Source organism: Lithobates pipiens, unplaced genomic scaffold (assembly GCF_037356315.1).
Source record: "Lithobates pipiens isolate NorthernLeopardFrog02 unplaced genomic scaffold, aLitPip1_a1.2 Scaffold_8, whole genome shotgun sequence".
NCBI lineage: Eukaryota > Metazoa > Chordata > Amphibia > Anura > Ranidae > Lithobates > Lithobates pipiens.
The window spans coordinates 135,061,728-135,084,562 of NW_027507903.1; the positions used below are offsets into that span (position 1 = coordinate 135,061,728).

General features: G+C 43.1%; 1 protein-coding gene across 8 annotated transcripts in view; it reads left to right on the top strand.

Annotated features, from left to right (window-relative positions):
- The window catches only part of TNPO3 (transportin 3), a 90,834-nt gene that overhangs the window by 17,328 nt on the left and 50,671 nt on the right, over window positions 1-22,835 (top strand). For all 8 annotated transcript variants that reach the window (XM_077469502.1, XM_077469495.1, XM_077469497.1 and 5 more), the window contains exons 3-6: window positions 1,262-1,335; window positions 1,468-1,624; window positions 4,868-5,011; window positions 11,208-11,383. In XM_077469502.1, coding sequence (XP_077325628.1) covers window positions 1,262-1,335; window positions 1,468-1,624; window positions 4,868-5,011; window positions 11,208-11,383 — 551 coding nt within the window. The remainder of the gene's footprint in view (window positions 1-1,261; window positions 1,336-1,467; window positions 1,625-4,867; window positions 5,012-11,207; window positions 11,384-22,835) is intronic.

A 22,835-nucleotide genomic window follows, 5' to 3' on the forward strand; every position in this document is an offset into this window, starting at 1 on the left:
AAAGTTAGCCAGATTTATTTTTTTGTATACTAGGAAAGATGTTACGCAGAGTAAATGGATACCTAACACGTCACGCTTTAAAATTGCGCACACTTGTGGAGTGGCACCAAACTTCATTACCGGTACCTAAAAATCTCCATAGGTGACTCTGTAAACATTTATTTTTATTTTTTTACAGGTTACATGTTTAGAGTTAGAGGTGGTCTAGTGCTAGAATTCTTTCTCTCGCTCTAATGATCCTGGCGTATGTAACCATTGTGTATCTGGCTCTGATACTAGCAAGTGCCTTACCAGCCACTGACCTCGCTGCACGTCCATAGATATAAAGATTATTATTATTATATAGGCAATGAATGATGCAAACAAAATCTGCTTTAAGGGCTTCCCAAAAAAGTGTAGTATATAAAATCTTCTGAATGTAGTGCAAAACATAGGTCAAAAAATTGCCAGCACTTACAAATGTGGCCGCTACTCGGTCCATGTAGCACTTGATGTCAACATTCTAAACTCTATTCAACGGGCTTTGCGATCCAGCACATCCTCATTTTGTTTGTTTTTTTTCACAATTCACACAAGTTGAATGAAGTTAAGGAGGAAGTTATGCAATATGTTAGGAATTGGTGGACTCATTATACACATTGATATATGGGCTTATTATTTGTTCTCTTATTTGTTTATCATTTTTTCACATTTTGTTTTTCTCATGAATTTGGTTCTATATAATAATTTTCATTTGCACTGAGTTCTTTTCACTGATATGTTATATATTTTTAGATGTTAAAGTTTGTTTAGCACTGCACACACACATTTTTATATACACTGAGGGGAATTTGGGCGTATTATTCTCTGGTGCTAGCTGCTTCATTTGTCCACCAAGTGCTGACTCAACTTTTTTACTCAGTATGATAGGTAATAGCAGTAAAACAGCGGATTGGTTCATGTGCTGACAGGAGGCTTGCTGATAAGAGCGCGCAGTGTGACAGAAATATGAGTCTCACTGTTCTGCTTCTCCTTTAAATCCTTTAAACCGAGAAGACTTAATACATCTAGTTCTATGTAATTTATTAATGGGCTATTCATTTGTTTTTCACTTTTGAGTAGAGCTCTGCTTTCTTAGCCAATTAATAGTAGTAGGGAAGAGCATGCACAAGATGTGCTGTGTGTGTGTGTGTGTGTGTGTGTGAATATGTATATATATTTCCAATTATTCTCTCATCAGGTGTGCTACAAAGGTTTAACAAAAAAATTTTGTTTTTTGTAGCTGGCTTTAGCAATAGCAGATCTTGCCCTGCAGATGGCTTCCTGGAAAGGCTGTGTACAAACGCTTGTAGAATCGTAAGTACTTACAGTATATGCTGAACCATCCAGACTTGTCTGCATGTTTTGTGTCACATGTGCCACTTCATTTGTGGGTTAGTGATTGTATCTTACATTTCCTGTCTGATGGTTTTTGTTTTTTCCTTCTAGCTATGGTAATGACCCAGCATCATTGTCCTTCCTCTTGGAGATTCTTACTGTGCTACCAGAAGAAGTCCATAGCCGATCTCTGCGTATTGGTGCTAACCGACGATCTGAGATCATTGAGGACTTGGCCTATTATTCTAGTACTGTAGTGTCTCTTCTGGTAAGAATCTGTGCAAAGTGTTTGCAGTATAAGTTTTGGCTATATGTTTTATTCTGACCATGGATTGTATTCGTACAGATCGTGCAGTGACAGAGTGGCTACTTCTTTAAAATTCTGTGGCAGGCAGAGGACTATCATGGCCATTATCCCTCCCGCAACCCCCCCCCCTTTTTTTTTTTTTTTTTTTTTTGACTATGGTTTGTAAAAATTTTATAGGTGACCAGACACCCCACCTGCCACACACTTCCTGGGCTTTCCTGGTGGGAATTTCCTAATTCAGAACTATCAGATCCTGACCCTCTGTGGATAGTTAAAAAAAACTGGTAGATTTCTGTCCCTGATTTGCTTACTCTCTGTGCAGGGAAGTTAAGGAACCCGTAAGTGCACAAAAATCACATGTCAGTCCCCTTGGGATAATAAAGTTAAGCAAAAATAATTGCTTAGATCAGTGGTCTGCAAACTTTGGCCCAGCGGTTGGACGTGGCCCTTTGCTTGCCTTTATCTGGTTCTTGGGGGCACTATTTCTCCCATTGATGCCAGTGATGGGGCACCATTCCTCCCAACGATGCCAACAATGGGTCATTATTCTTCCATTAAAACCAATGATGGGGTATTTATTCCTATTGAGATCATGGCATTTTCTACTCCCACGGGCCACAGTCCGGCCCCCCTAAAGCTCGAAGGCCAGTAAACTGGCCCTTTGTTTAGAGGTTATGGAGACCCCTGGCTTAGAGTAGTAATACATAAACTGTAGATACCAGCCCACACACATAGGTGAACACATGCAAACCTAGGAAGCACTTGGATACATAAATGCAGATCGCACAAAATATATTTGGTATCGCCATGGACACAAGAGTGAACTAAAAATTTGAAGGCCATCATTTATATCATGTACTCAATACCCTACCTAATGTGTTTTTTTTTTTTTTTCCCCCACTCATACCAGTAGTGCTGCTTTCTTTTCAAAATACATACTCATCCCCTCAGTGATTCGCTACAAATCCACTGTTCCGATGACACACACTGGGCCCCACTCTACAGTTTTGGTCCTCTTCAGTTGGCTGCTTCTTCCAAGTGCAAGCAGACAGCTACTTGATTACGCATTGGGCTTTTCTGTGTGCTCAGTCATGCAGCCTCCTGAGAGCAGAGTTAAGCTGGCCATACATTAAACAATTTTCTTCTTCAGTTTCCTTTTAACTTTTAACTAACTATGTAGTACAAGGGCCTGCCTGAGTGCATACAAATTGAAACTGTTTGGGTTTGACCTCGTATTATTTGGTTTTGGTAAATTAATGGAAAATTGTATAATGTATTGTCAGCCTTAAGTTCTGCTTAAAGTGGTTGTAAACCCTTACAGCACACTTTGACCTACAGGTAAGCCTAGATTAAGGCTTACCTGTAGGTCCAAGAAATATATCCTAAACCTACACGGTTTAGGAGATATTTGCCGAAAGACAGGCACTGCTGTCTACGACGCATTGAGCGCGGCATCGTCAATGACGAAGATGCCGCGCGTGTCGGCTCCCGTGCGAATGCGTGGGAGTGACGTCATCGCGGCTTCGCTGAATGATAGCGGCGGAGCTGCGAGACCCCACCGAGAAGTTGGATGCGCCGAACTACAAGGGACAGCGGTGACTTCGCTGGCTCATGTGTCAGGTAAGTGACACATAATGGACTACTATGCGATGCATATTAGTCCATTATGCTTTGCCTTTGCAGGGAATGAAAGAGGAAGTAAACTCATCAGGGTTTACTTCCTCTTTAAAGTTTAAATAGATGAGCTGAAAAGTAATGTATATTTTCTTTTTTGTCTGTGGACAGTTTTGGGCATAATTTAGTTTTGACCATTTCTACCTGAGTGCATGCAATTTTAAGGCTTAACATATTTTGATGTTTATTTACCCTGCACCATTGGAAATTGGAGATTATTTTGTGTTTTATGTGCACAAAAATTTTATTTTGAATGTATTTGCAACTGAATTGGCAACAACCATATTTTTTTCTATTTTACATGTTATGTATGTAATATATTATAATAATGATAAAGAATGGTGTTGCGCTCCACACAAAAACTAAATTAAATCCAATAATAGTGAATAAATAATCGCATACAAAATCTAAAAAGCACACCTATGCGATTATCACAAACAATTAATTTAAACTATATCAATATCCTATATACATAAAATCATTATAAAGTGACTAGTGAGATATTCAGGTAGTAAACATATTCCTAGTATCATTTATAAAGTGACCAGTATTGAAATTCAAGTAGTACATATATTCCTAATAAAGTGCAAGTGAAACAATAAGTAGCGGAATCGCAGGTAATAATCGATCGCTAGCTGCTGAATCCTTGTAATGCTTAACACACTTGTCACTTTGCAGCTGCTCTATAGTCTCTTCATCCAGTACAATGGTATGATTTAAAATGTAATACCCTTAGATTTAAAGTGGCTGAACAAGCTGAAGTTAGAGGCTGACCAATCAGATACGGATTGCTATTCTTTCGACAAATAGAGACACTTTAAGAATTTTTGGGATTGTGTTTTATATTTAGTTTTACTTTTTTGTTTATCTATTTGTTGGATCTTACTTTTATACAATTTTTTAACGTATATATATTTTTTTCACTCGGATGCACTTTTATGGATTGAGACACATTTTGGATTGCCTGCGATTACCTGCGATTCCGCTACTTATTGTTTCACTTGCACTTTATTAGGAATATATGTACTACTTGAATTTCTATACTGGTCACTTTATAAATGATACTAGGAATATGTTTACTACCTGAATATCTCACTTGTCACTTTATAATGATTTTATGTATATAGGATATTGATATAGTTTAAATTAATTGTGATAATCGCATAGGTGTGCTTTTTAGATTTTGTATGCGATTATTTATTCACTATTATTGGATTTAATTTAGTTTTTGTGTGGAGCGCAACACCATTCTTTATCATTATTATAATTTGAGGGGAGGGTTTGCACCTCTGTCGGTGTTTTGCTGCAACCATATTAGCTCTTTTGTCTAACCATTGTAGCGCGAGGATAACCAACAATTACCATGTAATATATTATGTTTAGGAGTTCTAAGTTTATTTTCAAGCCTGTAAATTGTGTTTTTTTTTTTTTTTTTTTTTTTTATGTGTATGAAAAATTGAAACATTGGTCCAACTGTGGAAGGGTTAAACCAGTAATATAATTTTGTACTGTTCTTTTATTTTTTCCAAGATGAATTGTGTGGAGAAAGCAATGGACAATGAAAAGATGCTGATTAAGACATTCAAATGTTTAGGCAGCTGGTTTAACTTGGGAGTCCTAGACAGCAACTTCATGGCTAACAACCGTCTCTTGATGCTGCTCTTCCAGGTCCTGGTAAGTTAAAGATCAATTGGATTGTGTGTCTAAAAATAGGCAGACAAAGACTAGTCAACAAAATTGCCTGTGATCCCCCCCCCAATTAACGACCTACCTTTCTTTTTGATCTGCACTGTGTTTCTTTGTGGAGGTGGCCATCTTGGTAGAGGCAGAGTCCTCTTGGCAGCTGTTGTCAGAGCCTGCAGCAGAGGAGTAACATAACAAAATCTCACTCTAGATCTCCTAGGAGTACCATTTAGACCTCACATTGCAGATACACAGGCGTGGCTAGGCACCCTCGTACCAGGAAATACACGGCTAATATTCAGGAATAATTGGAAACACAGGATACATTATTTAGGGCACTGCATAGGCACAATTCACATTTCTTATTGTTCCTTATAACTTAGAAAATCTTCTTCACTTTTTGAGTTCAGCTGGAGTTGTCTGCATAATGCCTCACTCAAAGACCTTCTCTTCAGTGACTACACAGGTTAATCACTCAACGCAGCACATATTTCTTTGTAGTTCTTTGTAGTTCTGTGTAGTTAATTTTCCAATAAATCTGTATTATCTTTTATGCATGGCATTCAGTTATGTAGTCAAAAGAAACCTGAAGAGAAGAAAACTTTGATGCTGCTGCTGTTTTTCTCCTGGGCACTCTGCCATAATTTTTTCATTAAACAATTGTGCCAATTCTACCAGTTTGAATCATCTCGGGTTTATACTACAGTATATCTGAGCCCAGAATAAGTACTTTTTGAACTTTGTATATGTAGCTTCCAAACTTGGGGTCCAGCAATTTATAGAAATTCCGTCCTTTGTGTTTAAGGGCAGCATCACCTGAGCCATTGTGCCCCATGTGGGTTTGTTTTATCTCCTCCAATCATGATCCATTGCTGAGTTGAGTCCCTCTTTGGAAGCTCTCCAAAGTTGCAGAAGAGTGCTGAAGGATTTTTTTTTTTTTTTTTTTGGATTGTTTAAATCACTGTCTGAGCTGATTTAACATCTGTTTCAGCTCTTTGGTCTTTTTATTTATGATATAGTACTTGTAAGCATGCGTTTTAACATTGTATATATGTTGGTCTTTAGTGACACATTGTAACATCCCCTGTTTTGTGATTATTTTTATGGTTTTGATTCAGTTGTATCAGTTAATCTTATTTGCCATCTCGAATATTATAAAAGAGGAACCTTTTTATTTTCCAGCTTTTTCAAGCAGATCTTGACTCCTCTCCCTTTTCTTATTCCCAGATTGAGACCCATAATATGATAACCATGTTTAGACCAACTTGAGCAGGTCTCTGATATACAGATCAAACACACTTAAGATTTAACTTTTCTCTAAAGATATCAATTAAGAAAATAGGTTTTAGGGGCCCATCTATGCCTTTCCTGAGAATTTGGAATATATAAAAAATCGGTTCAGCTTCTGGGATATGAAATTCCTAAAAATCATGAAGTTCTATAATCTAGAGATTACAGCATTAAGGCTGGGTTCACACTGCTGCGGGGGGAGATCCGGATGTGATTCGCACCGCAAATCACATCCGATCTCCGTAGCGATGTGAGTTCAGCCATACAGATAGTATGGCTGAATTCGCATCGCTCCCGCAGCAAACTCGCACAGGACCCTTTTTTTGGTCCGCAACAGAATCGGATCGCATGGGGGTTCACACCATGTGATCTGATTCCTGTGCGAGTCGGCAGATCGCACTGCGATATGCGGACGGATCTGGGGGTGTCATTAACATATAATTGACACTCCCAGCCGTCCGCATAGGGCAGTGTGAACTGCCGGCGGGAGTAATGCGATGCGGGAAAACGCCGCGGATTCGCGGCGTTCCCGCATCGCAGCGGTGTGAACCCGACCTAAAGCAGAATTCAAGGATAAAACTAGTTTTAAAAATGCTCCTCCTTTTCAGCACGAAGTGGGAATTGCACATGTAGACATTAAAGCAGAGCTCCACCCAAAAGGGGTAGTTCCGCTTTAAGGACTCATTTAAGGAAACCCCCCCCCAATCTTCTGGAAAACTGAAATTTCCCAGAAGACTTAAAGTCAGCAGCTACAGTTTTTGTAGATGCTGACTTTTATTTTTTCCACAGGGGACTGGAACTCCGCTTGAAGTCATACTTAAATTAGCGTGTGCTGTTAAATGCCTCCAGCATTGCTCCTGTTGTTTGCGGAGGCTGCCTTTTCTCTGAAGCCCAGAACCTCAACAGTATATCATAAAGCCAAACGAAATCCATTGCTTTAACACTTTCAAAAAACAGTTCCATTCCTGAAATGCCTAATTGCTAACTTGCTTTTGCTTATGTCTTCAAACAAACTGTCAAACCATCAAATGACTGGTGTTAAGACTGATCACACATGCAGGAACATGGCAGTTGCAGATCAAACAGAAGCAGCTTCAAATTATATATTTTATATTTACAAATTATTATATGAAATTTGAAAGTGCCCTCACACCCCCCTGTGCTTGCATGCAAATGGGAACACTCGTGTTGCTCCCACACGCATATGTAAACGGCGGTTGCACCACACATGTGAAGGATTGTTGCGAATGTCAGAGCGAGAGCAAGACCTCCTGTGGAAATATAAACTGGTAACCTATAAAGGCTTTTTAAAGTGTTGCCCATGTTCTGTGTTACTCTGCATTGCCTACTACAAAACCAAGGACTCTCAGAATGGGGTAGGGTTATATGGAATCGTCCAGAGGGCATGTACTTCAAAACTTTTCCATTGTCCAATCACCTGAATGTACATACCTATAGCCCAGGGTCTATAAATATCAAGCCCATGTCCTGTACTGCCAGATATGGAGTTTACAGGCAAGTCAAAATTCCCTTTTTATCCATTGACGGTACACTGGTTAAACTGCATTCAACAGGAGGATTTTACCCAACAAATAAAAGCTGTAGTTCAGCCCAGGATAATTCCTGTTCTTTAGCTCTTTAATTTAGCCTGGCTTCTGGAGTACTGCATCTATACCCTGCTTGATTGGACTTTGTGGGATAAGTGACCTCCAGGTACTGGGTTCCTTGTGGATGCTTTCCAGACTTCGTTCTGGCAAAAGTTATCTGCAGAGTCCTTTTCCAGGTCCAGAGCATTTGGTATTGCTTCAGTGTTTGTGCTGCCTATGAAAACTTAATGAGTGGGCCGGCTGTACTGAGCATCGAGAGCTACCTCATTTACATATGTCACTGCCACTCGCACACTCCACGCTCTTTCCTGTCATAGAGCATCAAGGAAGCCTCTCCCCACTGCTGCCCCTTCTTGCCAAGAGCCACATGGAACTTTTATCTGTTCCTACTGCCCACTTGCAAAATGCTTGGCTTCAGGAGGTGGACTCCAGAAATTTGACATGAAATCCACCAAATCTGTCGTCTCCCCTCACCAGGGTGACTCTCTGGCTTTTGTGGATGTTCACTTTCATGTTCTCCTTTTTTCCAGCGCATCAGGTCACTCTGCTGTAGGTACCTACACTACCAGTTTCTGACCCTTCCCATCAGCCTCCCATTTGCATCTCAGGCATTCATCAAGTTGCTGGCTTCAGTCTCCATTATTGTGAGACAATCTCCTATTACAGTTGTTTGGGATTATCTGTGTCTAGTCCTGGACATAGCTTAAGCCACGGTGTTCCTTCCACAGGCGAGGCTTCAGACTCTCTAGTTTCAGTTTTTGATTCCCTAGTCCAGGAGTCTTCTGCTTTTTCAAGAGCACCCCAGGTTTGATGGAAGGCTTTTCAAAGCAGTTCAATTTGCTATTATCGTGCCAGACCCCTACAACACAAAATTCTGTTGTGGGACAAACTTTGTTTTGTCCTTAAGGATCAGCCTGTTCCTTGCTTGGTGGTTCAGAAAATCCAGCTCTGTAGTCACGTGACCCAGATTCAGTTGGCGAACAACACATTGGTAAATGAATCCTCTCCTCCTTCCTTGGTCTATACCAGTGCTCTTAGAACTATCAAGGGTAGGGTTTCTTCTCTTTCTGTTTTAATTCGTATACCGTTGGCCTTTCATTCTTTGATCAAGACTTTTGTACAGGGGTCTTCCCAAGTAACTCTCGCTATGTAATTCCCTATGTATCGATGGATCTAAATCTTTCTCTCTGCACTTCAGAAACCACCATTTCAACCCATTAGATACATTCCTCTATCTACTGTTACCCACAAGGAAGTTTTCCTTTCTCTGTAGGGTGGGTGTCTGACCTTTTGGGGCTTTGTCTTGAAAAGTTTTTCATAGGGACAAGGTGGTATTGCAGCCAAGGGCATCTTGTCTATCGTAGTGTTTCACCTCACCCAGGACTTTGTCTTTCTGTTCCTGTGTCTGGCTCCAGTTCACCAAAAGGAAATTTTCTCCCTTTTGGATATGTTTAGGGCCGCCAGTCTCAAACTGGCAGCCCTCCAGCTGTTGCAAAGCTACAAGTCCCTTCATGCCTCGGCCCGTGGCAGTCATGCTTGTAACTGTCAGCCTTGCAATGCCTCATGAGACTTGTAGTTTTGCAACAGCTAGAGGATTGCCAGTTTGAGACCCCTTGTTTGTCATTTCATTAGTCCCTGCTTGTTTCAGGAAGACTGATTCCCTTTTTGTAATCCTGGATGGACCTGGAAGGGTGCATACGCTTCACAATCCACCATGTCTAGGTGGCTCAGGCAGATCATCCTCCAAGCTTATGGTTCCAAGTATTGGATTCCATCCAATGAACACAATAGTGTGTGTTCAGTGAGTGCTTCCTGGGCTTGTTGGCATCAAGCATTCCCCAAATTTCAAGACTGCCAGCTGATCTTCTGTTTACACATGCTTCTAGGTGGACATGTCAGGTTCATCCAATGCCACCTTCAAGCATAAAGTCCTTCAATAAGCTCTTTGAACTTCAGGCAATCTCCACTTTAAAGTCCTCGGTTGGACTGCTTTATGATGTTACAAAGGTTAAAAAGGAACTTCACTGTTATAGAAATTACAGCAAAGACCCCTTTTTGGAAATTTGTTAGTGGCAATCTGCAAACAATTATAGATAATTTAATTTTTTTTAATGAATTGGTTAGATGATTTTTCTTTTCAACCTCCATTCTTTTCATAGTGACTAATTTCATGAAGGACAGATAAATCCATTTCTTTTTACTTCCTGGAGCTCTTCCCTCTGGGACATGTGACAGCAACTTCACCAGTGCTGTATGCTGGTGTGTGCTTTTTTGTAGTTGCTGTACGATTCTTTTCTTGTAGTCTATTGAGGGACACCGGTCCCATCACTGTTTCCATACTCTCGATACTGCTTTTCTACAAAACTGAGGCATGCTGGTGGTAGGAGGGGTTTACCTGGGCTCATCTACAGTTTATTTTCAATGTCCAATCCCCCTGTAGGAGGTAGTATAACCTGAAGTTTAAAGACTTGTGTTGCTTTAATGGACTCCAATTATAGGATTTTACAGTGAGTATAATAATGCTATTAAAAAAAAAAAAAGGCACCTTTGAAAAGAGGAGAGCAAGATAATACCAATCCAATCACCCGTGCCTTTGATTTTTGCTCTTTTGTAGAGATACACTGGCCAAAGGAACTTGAGCATCTGACACATTCAGCAGAGCTGTACGACCACAGCAGGACATACAGGTGTCCACCGCTCCTGAAAGTGCTTCACATGCTGAACATTCTTTGGCTGGTGTGGGTCTTCAAGAGCGAATAGGCACAGGCAGTTCTTTATTACCTCTTGGTGACTTGCTTTAGAGTACAGTAAGCAGTAATGTTTCTGTTAACTTCTGTATTTAAATGTAAAGCTTTAACGATAAGTGGGAGCGGGCTATACATTCTGTCTTGGGTTTATGTGTGGTCACCTTCACATGAAGTGAAAGCAAGATTTTCCAATGGAGAATGCAATGGTGTAAAGGGATAGAACCTCCAATAGTCTAATTTATTACAGTATGTGTCCTTTTGTGAACATTCTGCTTCTTGCTTCCTTTGTGATCACTAGAAAGGAAAGTTAAAGGAAACCTCTCCAGGGGCATAGCAGTAAAAACTGAAGTTCAAACCCTTCTATACTATACGCTGAATTGAAGAATTCATTTTGGCTGGACTTGGGCTCTAAACTGTCATATCCCTGGAAAAAAAAATAGATTTTGTATATATCTACTAGTTTATGTTGTCACACATGAGGTATATGTAACCTGCCATGTACTAAATGTAAGCCCTTTTTTTTGTTGTTTTTATGTGTTTTAGCAACAGGACCAAACATCGTCCAATTTACATGAAGCTGCATCTGACTGTGTGTGTTCTGCACTCTATGCCATTGAAAATGTTGAGACTCACATTAACCTAGGAACACAGCTATTCCAGGGAGTACTCACACTTGAAGTGGCCTACCACATGGCAGTGGCACGAGAAGACATGGACAAGTAAGAATTAATTAAAACTTAAAGTTGGTAAGGTTGAATTAAGACAAGGATCCACCCAGATCAACATGTGCGCACACAAGTCACTATGATGTCCCATATCTCTGAATTTGTTCAGTGAGAAACACATCTAATAGCTTTTTGAAGTTATGTACACTCTGCTAAAACCACTAACCGCTTTAACTGTATAGAACCCCTAAGCAGTAAATGCTTCTTGTCAAACTTCTTTGCGTGGTTGGCTGTCTCTTTCAGAGACCTTAGATTAAACCGTTTTTGCCCCAACACTGCAGTCACCATTAAAAGATTTTGTATATTACAATCATATTCCCTCCTAAGTTCCTTCTCCTCAAGGCAGAAATTTACTTTTTGTCTTTAAATCTAAGGTCCTCCAGCCCCCTTTTATTAGTTTTGTTTCCTTTCTCTGGACTGTCTCTAGTTTAAAGCGGTAGTAAACCCGCACATTTTTTTTTTTTTTTTTAAACCTGCAAAGCAAAAGGCATAATGAGCTAGTATGCACCGCATACTAGCTCATTATGAAATACCTTAGAACGATGCCCCGACATCTGGCCCGATCCACGCCGAGGGAGCTGACATGCTCCCTCTGCGTTTCTTCCGGGTATCGTGGCTCCGGCGCTGTGAGTGGCCGGAGCCGCGATATCGTCACTCCCGTGCATGCGCGCGGGAGATTTCATTCCGGCTGCCGGATTTTCAGGCCGAGAATCCCCTTGTGCGCATGCGCCGCTTCAGTCAGCGGCGCATACCTAGGGGGATATCTCCTAAACCGTACAGGTTTAGGAGATATTTTTTTTACCTACAGGTAAGCCTTATTATAGGCTTTCCTGTAGGCAAAAGTTTAAAAATCGAGTATACAACCACTTTAAGGACATAGGTGACCTGAACTGCATATTCAAGATGAGGCCAAACTAGTGTTTTTTTTTTTTTTTTTAAGTGGTAGAATTATAGTTTTGAAATCTTGATTTAAAAAAAAAAAAAAAAACCCTTTTAATGCATGATACCAGTCTGCTAGCCTTGCTTGCTGCAGCTTTGCATTGTATGCAATTGCTGAGCATGTGGTCTACATTGATGGTCAGCTTTTTCAAACCTGGACTTTCCCATAGGGATCTCCCCCTATGGATATCTTGCATACATATTTTTGCTCAGGATAGAATCTACTTCCTAGACTGAGATGATGGATCACATGAAACAATCATGTAAAATAGTGCTTGTTCACTGGCTGTGTTCACCAATTTCCTATACACAGGGTTTCCAAAGTTTTTGGTATAAGAGCCACATCATATATTTTACAAATATTCACATGCTGAAAAAGAAAAATCAGTTTTATTAATCAAATTTAAATGAATTAATGGTTTCTTTTGAAGTTTATTTTTTATATTTACATTGAATAACAGGCAAAAATTTAAGCAAATCAAAGAAATTTCTCCTTGCATAAGTCCCCTCCTTACATTAGAGGGTTGCCAAAGATCTTGCAGCAGGTCACGGTATGGACCCCTTTTGATATAGGGGAATCGGGACCTTCTTATTCCTACTGGTTGATGACCCCTCTAGTGATGACTAAAGGCCTAAAGAGAGCAATCAAGACCTCCTTCCTCCTACTGGGGAGCCCTCTATTGACAACTAAAGACCTAGAGAGTACAATCGGGACCTCCTTCCTCATGTTGGCGAACCCTTTAGTGATATAAAGATCTATATAGACCAGACCTACGGTACATAATTAGTCCCATACTACTGCCTTCTGCCCGGTGAACTGCTTCAGTTAGTGTTTCAGTCTAATCACTGGGATAGAGGACACTAGAGAGATTCTTTCTGCTGCTGACAGAAGACATTACCTCGGCCTAGGCAAAGCCATCAAAGCCTATGATGGTGTGGCAACGATATGACCGCTTCTGAATTCAGAACAGTTGCCACTCTCAGTAGGGTTTGTTAGCTTGCACTACAGTTGGGTTAAAAAAAAAAAATGTTGCAGGGGGAGTGGCTATCGGCATCGTCATTGATTATACTTAAAGCGGAGTTCCACCGTAAAAAAATAAAAATTTAGCAGCTACAAATACTGCAGGTGCTGGCTTTTATAATAACACTTGCCTATCCAAGGCGCCTGCTATGTCCTCACCTGAAGCCGACACAGTCCCTTGGCTCTGGGTGCAGGTACTGGCATCTTCAGTAGGGGAATCGGAAAGTGAAGCTTTGCAGCTTCACAGCCTGGTTCCCTACTGCGCGTGCGCGAGTTGCGCTGCGTGTTCTGAATGGTCCTTGCTGTCTTCTGGGACCTGTCTCCCAGAAGACAGCTGGGGGGAGGAATTGCGGAGACGAAGGAGGGGCTGGACATGGTGTAGCTCGCTGCGGATTCTGCGGCACTCTTTTGCCGGATGTGGGAGCAAATACCTGTGTTAGACAGATCTATTCCCCCCCCTGAAAGGTGCCAAATGTGACACCGGAGAGGGGGAGGAACCGAATCAGCAGAAGTTCCATTTCTGGGTGTAACTCTGCTTTAAATCTGTAGCTTGTCAAGCATCACCACGCCACTCGTACCTGGTCCTGCCTGCTGCATTCTGGATTGAGATGACTGCGTCTGTTGTTGAAACTGTTCTTTGAGCTACAGTGTCCGATTGGGAAAATGTGTAAATCGTACATAAAGGAGGTCAGGGCACAGTCGAGGGAGGGTAAAGGAAGTTTTTTTTTTTTTTTTTTTTTTGTGTATCGCATAGAAACTGGATTTGGTATATAAACTTATACAGAACACTTTAAAAAAAATAAAAAATACACAAAGCTTTCAACCATCACTCCACTCTTCTTTCCGAACAACAGGAGTGGAAGAGACTTATGCATTTCAGCACTGGACTGGTTTCTGTATTTGGAGGTAGAGTTAAGCGACATCAGCCCAGTGATGAGAGGTGTAGGGGTTGTTAAACTAGCAGGAGGCTTTTGTGCTTACTGGTCCTTTTGCCTTTGGTATGCTACGTACACATGTGGGATGTCACTTACAGGGGCATGCAGTTTTTAAGCGTAATGTAAAAAAGTGTCTAAGCCTATAGAACGATAAATGCCAATAGAGCATATTTTACTTCAATATATTTTACTTCTGTGCACATAGACTGTGGCTACCTCTAGACTATCTGTCATTGAAAAAAATAAATCTTGCAAAATTGTCTGAAGTGTAGGTACCCTGCATGTAATATCAAAGCTTGCCAACTTCCTTTTACCTTCCACTCATTCCTTTTGGCCCATATTGGTTTCTACATCTTATCATGACTGTATTTATAAATCTAAATTACCATGGCAAATTTGTGCAGTTGTGTATGACGGTGGAAGATGCCCCACTTGGTTTGTGACTTAACCACTTTCAGACCGGACCAATTTGCTGGTCAAAGACCAGACCACTTTTTGCGATTCGGCACTGCGTCGCTTTAACTGACAATTGCGTGGTCGTGCGACGTGGCTCCCAAACAAAATTGACGTCCTTTTTTTCCCACAATTAGAGCTTTCTTTTGGTGGTATTTGATCACCTCTGCGGTTTTTATTTTTTGCGCTATAAACAAAAATAGAGCGACAATTTAGAAAAAAAACACATTATTTTTTACTTTTTGTTATAATAAATATCCCCCAAAAATATATAAAAAAACATTTTTTTCCCTCAGTTTAGGATGATACGTATTCTTCTACATATTTTTGGTAAAAAAATCGCGATTATTGATTGGTTTGCGCAAAAGTTATAGCGTTTACAAAATAGGGATAGTTTTATAGCATTTTTATTAATTTATTATTTTTTTTTTTTACTAGTAATGGCGGCGATCAGCGTTTTTTTTTTTTATAGTGACTGCGACATTGTGGGGGACCCATCGGACATTTTTGACACATTTTTGGGACCATTGTCATTTATACAGTAATCACTGCTATATAAATGCAGTGATTCCTGTGTAAATGACACTGGCAGTGAAGGGGTTAACCAGTGGGTGGCAGTGTAGTGGTTAAGTGTTCCTAGGGGCGTGTTACTAACTGTGGGGGGGTTGGGCTTTCATTTAGTGAACACTGATCTCTGCTCCAATCACATGGAGCAGAGATCAGCGTCACTAGTTGCTAGGCAGAATGGAGAAATGTTGTTTACAACGGCACTTCTCCATTCGGCCGCTCCGTGAGACGATCGCGGGGATGCCCGCGGCGATCGGGTCCCGCGACCGGACTCACGGGGGTCCCGACCAGCGCGGGAGCGCGCCGCCGCCGGCGCGCTCCCGATGGCAGGGCGGCAAACTTAAAGGGACGTACATGTACGCCCATTTGCCTGCCCGTGCCATTCTGTCGACGTACATCGTCGTGCGCTGGTCGGCAAGTGGTTAATAGGTAACTACTATATTTTCAATAAATACAAATTTCAAGATTTTGTACCAGCATCTATAATAATTCATAATGTGATTTTCACATGTTAAAGTGATTGCATAGCGGTGTTTCTCAAACTTTTGTCTTGTGGAGCACCAAAAATCTAAAAAAAAAATCACGGCACACCTGAAAAGATTTTAACAATTTTTGTGATGAAGAACTTCTTTATTAATGTGAAGGATGTTCCTGCTTTCGAGAGCAAATTAGATTGAAGTGAGGCTCCAAAGTCTGCAAACGGAACAAACAAATGGAACGGTCTCTGTTATTATAATATAATTGGAGCAACTGAGTTCTCCCGAGATTTTGCACAAGTCTTGCATTACAAAAGGAACCAATGAATGACAGACTGACAGATTGCTTTTTTATATATGTTACTTTTGCGACATTGATTTACCATTTAATTTTTCGATATGTTAAAGGTTTCAAAACGCTAGAAATTTCAAATATTTTTCTAAACTCCCACGGCACACCTGCAAATGTCAGTGTGCCGCGGCACACAGTTTGCAAATCACTGTTGTATAGGCTTAAGGTTTTTTACCTTCCTGCATTCTCTGCATTAAGGTAAAAAAACCTCTCAAGATTAGGTACCCCCCCCCCCAAATATTTACCTGAGCCCGATCTCGATCCAGCTCTGTTCCCAAGAGCAGCCGCCCCTCTCTCCCCCCCCTCTCCTTCTCTCTCCCCCTCTCTCGACAGCAGTTGGAGCCATTGGCCATGTAAATCAAATCCAATGAGAAAGGGGGCAGGGCCAAGCCACGCTATGTGTTTTTCTAGAGACACACACAGCCTGGCTTGAAAACTAGCTCACGTCTGCTTATGTAGAAAGCGCTTGCTAAGGGTGCAGACACTGAAGAGGAAGAGCAGACAGCGCTGGTGGTGGACCTGAGAGAGGAGGTTTAGGGCCGCTCTATGCGATATCATTGTACGGAGCAATTAAGTTTAACTTGTTTTAAGTTAAAAAAAAAAGGTTTTAGTAATGCTTTAACTTGCTTACTGTTCCATTTTGTGACAATTGCATTCTGTATGCAGATGTATAAAAAACTTTCTGTAATTTTCATCTGTATCAGCTGGGTTGCCTAATAACTGCCAAGATGAGTTCAGTTAGCCTTGCAAGTTATTAGGGCCAGTTAACATCATATAAACAGAACACACTGAAATTGGTAAGCACTGGTGTGAACTATGCCGTTAAAAACCATATGACCTACTTTGCATGTGTTTTTTGATGCAGAAAAAAACTGCATGTGGTATGAACTGGCCCTCAGACCATCTAGTTACTGTGCAGTCCCATGAAGCAAGAAGGGAAGGCACATGCGATCAGAAAATGGAGTTGGTTTTATGCTCACACATAGTTACAATAGTACTCACAGAAATGCTTCTAACTAGCCTATGTCTGTAATTTTCCTTTTAAGTTCATGGTGCTTACTGAATATGGTACTTGCTAATTAAAGATTGACCTAGGAGTTAATGTAATACTTTAGCCACTTGCCGACTGGCTTGCGCCAATATACGTTGGCAGAATGGCTCTGCTGTGTGAAAGCCCATATGGGTACATTGTACCCTTTAAGAGCTGCCAGGGGGTGCCTGCTGCACAGCAGGGTGACTTGATGTGCATGGTCAGTGGGCGCAATCGCCACCGGCTACCCGTGATCACGAGCGATCACCAACATGAGGATTTGTGCGTGTAAAGGCACAAATCCCTGTTCTGTTGTGAGAGGGGACATATCGTTTGATTCTACTAAGTAGGTACAACGATATGTCTCCTCCCCCAGTCAGTCCTATCCCCATACAGTTATAAACACTAACTAGGGAACACAGTTAACCCCTTGATTTCCTCCTAGTGTTGACCCCTTCCTGTGACAGTGATATTTACACAATAATCGGTGCATTTTTATAGCACTGATCGCTTTATAAATGTCAATTGTCCCAAAAATGTGTCAAAATCGGGCCCGGACTGGGACAAAAAATAGGCCCGGCATTTTGGAATGAGAAGCCCATGACATCTTTAAGCAACAGACAACATGGATTCATGAAAAACAGAAGTTGTCAGACAAACCTGATTTCTTTTTATGAGATGGTAAGTAAAACCTTGGACAGAGGGGTGGCAGTGGACTTGGATTTTGCAAAAGCATTCGATACAGTTACGCACACACGGCTCATGTGTAAAGTAAAGTCTACAGGTTTGGAAATATCAGTTTGTAAATGGATATAAAACTGGCTAAAAGACAGAATTCAGAGAGTAGTGGTTAATGATTCTTACTCTGAATGGTCTAAGGTTATCAGTGGTGTACCCCAAGGTTCAGTGCTGGGACCCTTACTTTTTAATATCTTTATAAATGATATTGGGTCTGGGATCAAAAGTAATATTTCCATCTTTGCAGATGACACCAAGCTATGCAGTGGAATAACGTCCTTACAGGATGTCTCCAATTTACAAACCAACCTCAATGCTCTATCTAATTGGGCGACTATGTGGCAGATGAGGTTTAATGTTGAGAAATTTAAAGTTATGCACTTGGGGGATAAGAATATGCATGCATCATACATGCTAGGGGGAGTACAACTGGGGGAATCCATAGTGAAGGATCTGGGGGTTTTGGTAGATCATAAGCTCAATAATAGCATGCAATGCCAAGCTGCGGGTTCCAAATCGAGCAAAGTATTTTCCTGTATTAAGAGAGGTATGGACTCCAGAGAGAGAGATATCATTTGCCCCTGTTCAAATCATTAGTAAGACCTCATCTGGAATATGCAGTTCAGTTTTGGGCACCAATTCTCAAAAAGGATATCGGGGAACTGGAGAAAGTGCAAAGAAGGGCAACCAAACTGATAAGAGGCATGGAGGAACTCAGCTATGAGGAAAGATTAGAGGAATTTAATTTATTCACTCTTGATAAGAGGAGATTAAGGGGGGATATGATCAACATGTACAAATATATAAGGGGTCCATATAGTGAACTTGGTGTTGAGTTATTCACTTTACAGTCAACAAAAAGGACAAGGGGGCACTCTTTACGTCTAGAGAAAAAGAGATTTCATCTCCAAATACGGAAAGGCTTCTTCACAGTAAGCTGTGAAAATGTGGAATAGACTCCCTGCAGAGGTGGTTCTGGCCAGCTCAGTGGATTGCTTTAAGAAATGCCTGGATTATTTTAAGTGTACATAATATAACTGGGTACTAACATTTATAGGTAAAGTTGATCCGGGGAAAATCTGATTGCCTCTCGGGGGATCAGGAAGGAATTTTTTTTCCCCTGCTTTAGCAAATTGGATCATGCTCTGCTGGGGTTTTTTGCCTTCCTCTGGATCAACTGTGGGTATAGAATTGGGTATATGGGATTGTTTGATATTATTATTATTATTATTTATTTTTTGTGGTTGAACTGGACGGACTTTGGTCTTTTTTCAACCTGACTAACTATGTAACATCTTAACTGGCCCCTTCCCCACTGTCCATCCTGACGGATCCCCGGGAGAGGGGAGGGGGAAATCTGGCAAAGGTGGGGGGGCAGGGTGAGGGGGACAGGGAAAGAGCAGAGGGGGGGGGGCGGGGGCAGAGAGGACGGGGAAGAATTGAGAACAGTGGGGCTAGAGAGCACGGTGAGGGGGGGGAGGCAGAGAGCACAGGGAGGAAGAGGAGAGCACAAGGGGGCTGGAGAGTATGGGGGGGGGGCTGGAGAGCACAGGGAGCGGGGGGTTGGAGAGCACAGGGTGAAGAAAAAACACAGGGGGGCGGTGTAGAGCGGGGGGGGGGGTGGCAGAGAGCACAGGGAAGAACCTTGAACACGGGGTAGGGCAAGAGCACAGAGGGGCTAGAGAGCACTGTGGGGAGGAGGCGGAGAGAATTTGGGGGGTGGGGGCAGAGAACACAGGGAGGAAGAGGAGAGCATGGGAAGGGCTGGAGAGCACAGGGGGAAGCAAAAACACAGGGTGGGGCGGAGAGCACAGGGGGGTGGTGGAGAGCAGAGGGGGGAGGTGGAGATCACTGGGGGGGGGGGGGGTGGAGGGCACAGTGGGGCAGCAGAGAGCATGGGAGCAGGTGGAGAACACAGGGGGTAGGCGGGGATCAATGGGGGGGCTGGAGAGCACTGGAGGAGAGGCGTAGGGCACAGGGGGGCAGCATAGAGCATGGGGGAGTTGGACATCACAGGAGAGGCAGAGGGCACAGGGGGCAGCATAGAGCATGGGGGAGGTGGAGATCACAGGGGGGGCTGGAGAGTACTGGGGGGGAGGGGCTAGTGATCACTGGAAGAGGCAGAGGGCACAGGGGACAGCATAGAGCATGGAGGTGGTGGAGATCACTGGGGGGGGGGGGAGCTGCAGAGCACTGGGGGAGAGGCAGGGGGCCAGCATAGAGCATGGGGGAGAGGCAGGGGGCCAGCATAGAGCATGGGGGAGAGGCAGAGGTCACGGGGCAGCATAGAGCATGGGGGAGGTGGAGAGCACAGGAGGGAGGAGGAGAGCATGGGGGGGCTGGCTAGCACTGGGGGGGGGGGGGAGAGCATGGGGCAGGTGGAGAGCACACGGAAAGAGGCAGACGGCACAGGGGGGCAGCAGAGATCATGTGAGAGGTAGAGAGCACTTTGGGGGCAGCAGATAGGAGCAGCAGTGGGGTGACTTCATATAGAAGAATTCTCTTCATCTTCCTCCAGTAGTATCTGAAGAGGAGAGGAGCAGAAACAGACATTCAGAGACTGTGGGAGGAAGTAAAAATAAAACAAAAATGCCATAAATCTTTTGCATAGTTTTTGGACGTTATAACTTTTGTGCAAACCAATGAATATACGCTTCTAGCGTTTGTTTATAGCGCAAAAAATAAAAACCATAGAGGTGATCAAATACCACCAAAAGAAAGCTCTATTTGTGGGGAAAAAAAGGAATGCGCCTTTTCGTTTGGGTACAGCATTGAATAACCGCACAATTGTCAGTTAAAACGACGCAGTGCCAAATTAAGTGCTTTTGTCAAGAAGGGGGTAAAATCTTCCGGGGCTGAAGCGGTTAAGGGTGTTTCTATATGAACACCACAAAGTCATTTCATTTTGGAAGTGTTTTCAGAGTCTGCCAGCTGACTCAGGTCACTTCTAAGCCTCAATTGTCATAGTTGAAATTATGCTGGCTGCCTGTACAGGGTATTCACGGATTCTGTGGGAGGATATAAATGGGAAAAGCTTGTCTGTAACTTTGCACTAGTCAGCAGTTTTATACAGTCAAAATACTCTGAATAGTGAAAGGCTTCGGGGACTTGATTAGATGGGCTCTGTCCTGGGCCCAATTCTGTTTAACCTTATAAACAATTTAGTGGTTGGAGTAGATTTTTGCTGATACAAAGCAGATAATTAAGTTCACGCCAGGATATACGGTAGTAACTTTACAAGAAGACACAGTTAAGAGATGGGTGTATGGCAGATGAAGTTTTAACCACTTGCCGACCGCCGCACGCCGATGTACGTCGGCAGAATGGCACGGGCAGGCATAAGGGCTTACATGTACGTCCCTTGCCTCCCGCGGGTCGGGGGCCCGATCGGGCCCCCGCCCGGTGCCTGCGGCGGTTGGTATTCGTTCGGGAGCGATCCCGGACGAGGGGACGGCCATTCATTCATGGCCACCCCCTCGCGATCGCTCCCGGCGAATGAAATTGTCCGGTGACATCACTTCCTCTCCTGTAATGTAAACACAGGAGAGGAAGTGATGTATTCTCTCCTCCGTGTCGGTAGTTTTCGTTCCGGCACCGAGGAGAGAGCATCGGTGAGTTGCACAAGCACTACACTACACAGTAGAACATGCCAGGCACACTCACACCCCCCCTTTACCCCCCGATCACCCCCCAATTACCCCTGCCCCCCCAGTCACAGTGACACCAATTGCTTTTTTTTTTTTTTTTGCATTGGTGTCATTTGTGACTGTAATAACTGTTAGGGCAGTTAGGGTTAGCCCCCTTTAGTTCTAATGTGCCCCCCTAACCCCCCCAATAAAGGTTTAACCCCGTGATCACCCCCCGTCGCCAGTGTCACTAAGGCAGGGTTCACATTGCAGCGGTTTATGAGAACGAATGTGATTCGCACCGCACTGCAGTGCAAATCACATCCGATCTCTGTGCGATTCGAGTTCAGCCATTCGCCACACCCGCCGCACCCGCCGCAAATTCGCACGGGACCCTTTTTTTGGCCCGCAGCAGAATCGGATCGCATGGGTGTTCACACCATGCGATCCGAGTTTGCAGATCGCACTGCGATATGCGAACTGATCTGGGGGTGTCAGTAACATTTCACTGACACTCCCAGCAGTTCGCATAGGGCAGTGTGAACTGCCGCCGGGAGGCATGCGATGCGGGAACCCGCCGCGGATTCGTGGCGTTTCCGCATCGCTCCAGTGTGAACCCAGCCTAATAAGCGATCATTTTTCTGATCGCCGTATTAGTGTCACAGGTGACGCTAGTTAGGCAGGTAGGTATTTAGGTTCGCCGCAGCTTTTTATAGCGCCAGGGACCCCCATATACTACCGCATAAAGCCCCCTGATTGCCCCCTAGTTAACCCTTTCACCAGTGATCACCATATAACTGTTACAGGTGACGCTGGTTGGTTAGTTATTTTTTTATAGTTTCAGGGCACCCGCCATTTATTACCTAATAAAGGTTTAACCCCCCGATCACCCGGCGGGTGTCATTTGTGACTGTAATAACTGTTAGGGCAGTTAGGGTTAGCCCCCTTTAGTTCTAAGGTACCCCCCTAACCCCCCCAATAAAGGTTTAACCCCGTGATCACCCCCCGTCGCCAGTGTCACTAAGGCTGGGTTCACATTGCAGCGGTTTATGAGAACGGATGTGATTCGCACCGCACTGCAGTGCAAATCACATCCGATCTCTGTGCGATTCGAGTTCAGCCATACAGATAGTATGGCTGAATTCGTGTCGCACCCGCCGCACCCGCCGCAAACTCGCACGGGACCCTTTTTTTGGTCCGCAGCAGAATCGGATCGCATGGGTGTTCACACCATGCGATCCGAGTTTGCAGATCGCACTGCGATATGCGAACTGATCTGGGGGTGTCATTAACATTTCACTGACACTCC